Below are 6,000 nucleotides of genomic sequence, written 5' to 3'. Positions count from 1 at the left end.
GGGTAATTAGGGGGGTAAATGAGAGGTCATGTGACCTCTGATAGGGGCTGGATGGGGGTAATTAGGGGGGTAAATGAGGGGTCATGTGACCTCTGATAGGGGCTGGATGGGGGGAATTAGGGGGGTAAATGAGGGGTCATGTGACCTCTGATAGGGGCTGGATGGGGGTAATTAGGGGGGTAAATGAGGGGTCATGTCACCTCTGATAGGGGCTGGATGGGGGGAATTAGGGGGGTAAATGAGGGGTCATGTGACACAGGCTGGATGGGGGTAATTAGGGGGGTAAATGAGGGGTCATGTGACACAGGCGTCTCTCTTGCAGGTCTGGCTCTGGATCTCTCCTTCTCTCTGATGAACGCTTTGTCTCCATCGTTCTCCATCTTCCTCATCACCCGCTTCCTGGCAGGAATCAGCAATGGTGGAATGTCGCTTGTCGCCTTCGTGCTTCTGAATGAGTACATTGGTGCCACCTACTGGGCTATCGCTGGTAACATTCCACCCCGACCCCAATGTGTCCTCTGCTCTCCTCCTCTCTGGGTGTCCTCTGCTCTCCTCCTCCTCTCTGGGTGTCCTCTGCTCTCCTCCTCTCTGGGTGTCCTCTGCTCTCCTCCTCTCTGGGTGTCCTCTGCTCTCCTCCTCCTCTCTGGGTGTTCTCTGCTCTCCTCCTCTCTGTGTGTCCTCTGCTGTCCTCCTCCTCTCTGGGTGTCCTCTGCTCTCCTCCTCTCTGGGTGTCCTCTGCTCTCCTCCTCTCTGGGTGTCCTCTGCTCTCCTCCTCCTCTCTGGGTGTCCTCTGCTCTCCTCCTCTCTGGGTGTCCTCTGCTCTCCTCCTCTCTGGGTGTCCTCTGCTTTCCTCCTCCTCTCTGGGTGTCCTCTGCTCTCCACCTCTCTGGGTGTCCTCTGCTCTCCTCCTCCTCTCTGGGTGTCCTCTGCTCTCCTCCTCTCTGGGTGTCCTCTGCTTTCCTCCTCCTCTCTGGGTGTCCTCTGCTCTCCACCTCTCTGGGTGTCCTCTGCTCTCCTCCTCCTCTCTGGGTGTCCTCTGCTCTCCTCCTCTCTGGGTGTCCTCTGCTCTCCTCCTCTCTGGGTGTCCTCTGCTCTCCTCCTCTCTGGGTGTCCTCTGCTCTCCTCCTCTCTGGGTGTCCTCTGCTGTCCTCCTCCTCTCTGGGTGTCCTCTGCTCTCCTCCTCTCTGGGTGTCCTCTGCTGTCCTCCTCCACTCTGGGTGTCCTCTGCTGTCCTCCTCTCTGGGTGTCCTCTGCTCTCCTCCTCTCTGGGTGTCCTCTGCTCTCCTCCTCCTCTCTGGGTGTCCTCTGCTGTCCTCCTCTCTGGGTGTCCTCTGCTCTCCTCCTCCTCTCTGGGTGTCCTCTGCTGTCCTCCTCCTCTCTGGGTGTCCTCTGCTGTCCTCCTCCACTCTGGGTGTCCTCTGCTGTCCTCCTCCTCTCTGGGTGTCCTCTGCTGTCCTCCTCCTCTCTGGGTGTCCTCTGCTGTCCTCCTCCTCTCTGGGTGTCCTCTGCTGTCCTCCTCCTCTCTGGGTGTCCTCTGCTGTCCTCCTCCTCTCTGGGTGTCCTCTGCTCTCCTCCTCTCTGGGTGTCCTCTGCTGTCCTCCTCTCTGGGTGTCCTCTGCTCTTCTCCTCTCTGGGTGTCCTCTGCTCTCCTCCTCTCTGGGTGTCCTCTGCTCTCCTCCTCTCTGGGTGTCCTCTGCTGTCCTCCTCTCTGGGTGTCCTCTGCTCTCCTCCTCTCTGGGTGTCCTCTGCTCTCCTCCTCTCTGGGTGTCCTCTGCTCTCCTCCTCTCTGGGTGTCCTCTGCTCTCCTCCTTCTCTCTGGGTGTCCTCTGCTCTCCTCCTCTCTGGGTGTCCTCTGCTGTCCTCCTCTCTGGGTGTCCTCTGCTCTCCTCCTCTCTGGGTGTCCTCTGCTCTCCTCCTCTCTGGGTGTCCTCTGCTGTCCTCCTCTCTGGGTGTCCTCTGCTCTCCTCCTCTCTGGGTGTCCTCTGCTCTCCTCCTCTCTGGGTGTCCTCTGCTCTCCTCCTTCTCTCTGGGTGTCCTCTGCTCTCCTCCTTCTCTCTGGGTGTCCTCTGCTCTCCTCCTCTTTGGGTGTCCTCTGCTCTCCCCCTCTCTGGGTGTCCTCTGCTCTCCTCCTCTCTGGGTGTCCTCTGCTGCTGTCCTCCTCTCTGGGTGTCCTCTGCTCTCCTCCTCTCTGGGTGTCCTCTGCTGCTGTCCTCCTCTCTGGGTGTCCTCTGCTCTCCCCCTCTCTGGGTGTCCTCTGCTCTCCTCCTCTCTGGGTGTCCTCTGCTGCTGTCCTCCTCTCTGGGTGTCCTCTGCTCTCCTCCTCTCTGGGTGTCCTCTGCTGCTGTCCTCCTCTCTGGGTGTCCTCATCTCAGTGTCATCTCTTTCCCTCCTCAGGGTCGGTGTCTGGATTGGGATTTGCGTTGGGAATCTCGCAGTTCGCTCTGATTGGCTATTTTGTGCGGTCTTGGCGCCTGTTGGCGGTTTTGGTGAACATACAAGGCTTGGCGGTGTTCATCCTGTCACTGTGAGTACATCTTCTGATCGCACAGTGAGGATTTGGGAGAGGTTCTGATGGCACAGTGATGTCCTCGGGGGAGGTTCTGATCGCACAGCGAGGACTCGTCCTCGGGGAAGGTTCTGATGGCACAGTGATGTCCTCTGGGGAGGTTCTGATGGCACAGTGATGTCCTCGGGGGAGGTTCTGATTGCACAGTGACGTCCTCGGGGGAGGTTCTGATGGCACGGTGAGGACTCATCCTCGGGGGTGGTTGTGATGGCACAGTAATGTCCTCCGGTTAGGTTCTGATAGCACAGTGAGGACTCAGGGGAGGTTCTGATGGCACGGTGAGGACTCAGCCTTTGGGGGGGGGGGGTTCTGATCGCACAGTGAGGACTTGGGGGAGGTTCTGATTGCACAGTGAGGACTCGAGGGAGGTTCTGATAGCACAGTGAGGACTCATCCTCTGGGAGGTTCTGATCGCACGGTGAGGACTCGTCCTCGGGGGAGGTTCTGATCGCACGGTGAGGACTCGTCCTCGGGGGAGGTTCTGATCGCACAGTGAAGACTCGTCCGCGGGGGAGGTTCTGATGGCACATTGAGGACTTGTCCTTGGGGGAGGTTCTGATCGCACAGTGAGGACTCCTCGGGGGCGGTTCTGATCGCACAGTGAGGACTTGTCCTCGGGGGAGGTTCTGATCGCACGGTGACGTCCTCCGGGGAGGTTCTGATCGCACAGTGGGGACTTTTTCCGGGGGAAGGTTCTGATTGCACTGTGATGTCCTCGAGGGAGGTTCTGATTGCACAGTGACATCCTCGGGGGAGGTTCTGATTGCACAGTGACATCCTCGGGGGAGGTTCTGATTGCACAGTGACGTCCTCGGGGGAGGTTCTGATGGCACAGTGATGTCCTCGGGGGAGGTTCTGATGGCACAGTGATGTCCTCGGGGGAGGTTCTGATGGCACAGTGATGTCCTCGGGGGAGGTTCTGATGGCACAGTGATGTCCTCGGGGGAGGTTCTGATGGCACAGTGATGTCCTCGGGGGAGGTTCTGATGGCACAGTGATGTCCTCGGGGAGGTTCTGATGGCACAGTGACGTCCTCGGGGGAGGTTCTGATGGCACAGTGACGTCCTCGGGGGAGGTTCTGATGGCACAGTGACATCCTCGGGGGAGGTTCTGATTGCACAGTGACGTCCTCGGGGGAGGTTCTGATTGCACAGTGACGTCCTCGGGGGAGGTTCTGATGGCACAGTGATGTCCTCGGGGGAGGTTCTGATGGCACAGTGATGTCCTCGGGGGAGGTTCTGATGGCACAGTGATGTCCTCGGGGGAGGTTCTGATGGCACAGTGATGTCCTCGGGGGAGGTTCTGATGGCACAGTGATGTCCTCGGGGGAGGTTCTGATGGCACGGTGAGGACTCATCCTCGGGGGTGGTTGTGATGGCACAGTGATGTGCTCGGGGGAGGTTCTGATGGCACAGTGACGTCCTCAGGGGAGGTTCTGATTGCACAGTGACGTCCTCAGGGGAGGTTCTGATTGCACAGTGACGTCCTCGGGGGAGGTTCTGATCGCACAGTGAGGACTCCTCGGGGGAGGTTCTGATCGCACAGTGACGTCCTCGGGGGAGGTTCTGATCGCACAGTGACGTCCTCGGGGGAGGTTCTGATCGCACAGTGACGTCCTCGGGGGAGGTTCTGATTGCACAGTGAGGACTCCTCGGGGGAGGTTCTGATCGCACAGTGACGTCCTCGGGGGAGGTTCTGATCGCACGGTGACGTCCTCGGGGGAGGTTCTGATCGCACAGTGAGGACTCCTCGGGGGAGGTTCTGATCGCACAGTGACGTCCTCGGGGGAGGTTCTGATTGCACAATGACGTCCTCGGGGGAGGTTCTGATCGCACAGTGACGTCCTCTGTCTAATCTTTAGGTGGCTCCCGGAGTCTCCCCGTTGGCTGTACTCTCAGGGCCGCCTGGAGGAAGCGAAGGACTCTCTGCTGGTCCTGGCTCGCTGGAACCGTATAAAGCCGGCCCCTTTCTCCCTCACCCCCCGGCAGAAGAGTTATGTCCAGGAGTCCAATGTCTTCGCCCTTTACCGGCACGCCGTTCTGCGGAAACGCACGTTGGTCATGATGTGGGTTTGGTAAGTAAGGAGACGGCCATACACCTAGCGGCTCTCCCCCCTCCCCCCGTGACTGATCACATGACTCCTGTGCCTCAGGTTCGTCTGCAGTCTGGTGTATTATGGCCTCACGCTGAGTTCCGGGCAACTGGGCGGAGACCTCTACCTGAGTTTGGCGCTGTCCGGTCTGGCCGAACTGCCGGCGTTTCCCATATGTATGTATCTACTCAACCACAGGAGGTGAGTGCCTGGGGGGCCGTCCATGCCTGACCTTCATCCCATTCCGACCCGTCTGTCCCCCCCCCCCCGACCCATCTGTCCCCCCTATAGTAATGTAACCCCCCCCCGACCCATCTGTCCCCCCTATAGTAACTCTCCCCCTGACCCGTCTGTCCCCCCCTATAGTAACTCTGCCCCAACCAGTCTGTCCCCCCCTATAGTGACTCTTCTCTGACCCGTCTGTCCCCCCCCTATAGTGACTCTTCTCTGACCCGTCTGTCCCCCCTATAGAAACTCTGCCTCAACCAGTCTGTCCCCCCCTATAGTAACTCTTCTCTGACCCGTCTGTCCCCCCTATAGTAACTCTTCTCTGACCCGTCTGTCCCCCCTATAGTAACTCTTCTCTGACCCGTCTGTCCCCCTATAGTGACTCTTCTCTGACCCGTCTGTCCCCCTATAGTGACTCTTCTCTGACCCGTCTGTCCCCTCTATAGTAACTTTTCTCTGACCCGTCTGTCCCCCCCTATAGTAACTCTGCCCCAACCAGGGGGGGTGTGTTGTGGGGTGTCCCCTATAGTGACTCTTCTCTGACCCGTCTGTCCCCCCTCTATAGTAACTCTCCACCCCCCCGACCCGTCTGTCCCCCCTCTATAGTAACTCTCCACCCCCTGACCCATCTGTCCCCTCCATAGTAATGTAACCCCCCCGACCCGTCTGTCCCCCCCTATAGTAACTCTCCACCCCCCCGGGCCCATCTGTCCCCCTATAGTAACTCTCCCCCCCGGACCCATCTGTCCCATCTATAGTGACTCTTCTCTGACCCATCTGTCCCCCCCTATAGTGACTCTGCCCCAACCAGTCTGTCCCCCTATAGTGACTCTTCTCTGAACCGTCTGTCCCCCCCTATAGTAACTTTTCTCTGACCCATCTGTCCCCCCTATAGTGACTCTTCTCTGACCCGTCTGTCCCCCCTATAGTGACTCTTCTCTGACCCGTCTGTCCCCCTATAGTAACTCTCCCCCCGACCCATGTGTCCCCCCTATAGGAATTCTGCCCCAACCAGTCTGTCCCCCCTATAGTGACTCTTCTCTGACCCGTCTGTCCCACTATAGTGACTCTTCTCTGACCCGTCTGTCCCCCTATAGTGACTCTTCTCTGACCC

At 58.9% G+C, this 6,000-nt stretch overlaps 1 protein-coding gene across 1 annotated transcript in view; it reads left to right on the top strand.

Annotated features, from left to right (window-relative positions):
• Window positions 1–314: 314 nt before the first annotated feature.
• The window catches only part of LOC120921631 (solute carrier family 22 member 15-like), a 30,260-nt gene continuing 24,574 nt past the window's right edge, over window positions 315–6,000 (top strand). Inside the window, exons 1-4 of the mRNA XM_040334145.1 lie at window positions 315–487; window positions 2,395–2,524; window positions 4,428–4,640; window positions 4,719–4,859. Coding sequence (XP_040190079.1) covers window positions 352–487; window positions 2,395–2,524; window positions 4,428–4,640; window positions 4,719–4,859 — 620 coding nt within the window. The 5' untranslated portion in view covers window positions 315–351. The remainder of the gene's footprint in view (window positions 488–2,394; window positions 2,525–4,427; window positions 4,641–4,718; window positions 4,860–6,000) is intronic.

This window comes from Rana temporaria (assembly GCF_905171775.1).
Source record: "Rana temporaria chromosome 2 unlocalized genomic scaffold, aRanTem1.1 chr2k, whole genome shotgun sequence".
NCBI lineage: Eukaryota > Metazoa > Chordata > Amphibia > Anura > Ranidae > Rana > Rana temporaria.
This window is presented reverse-complemented; position numbering and strand designations above follow the sequence as displayed.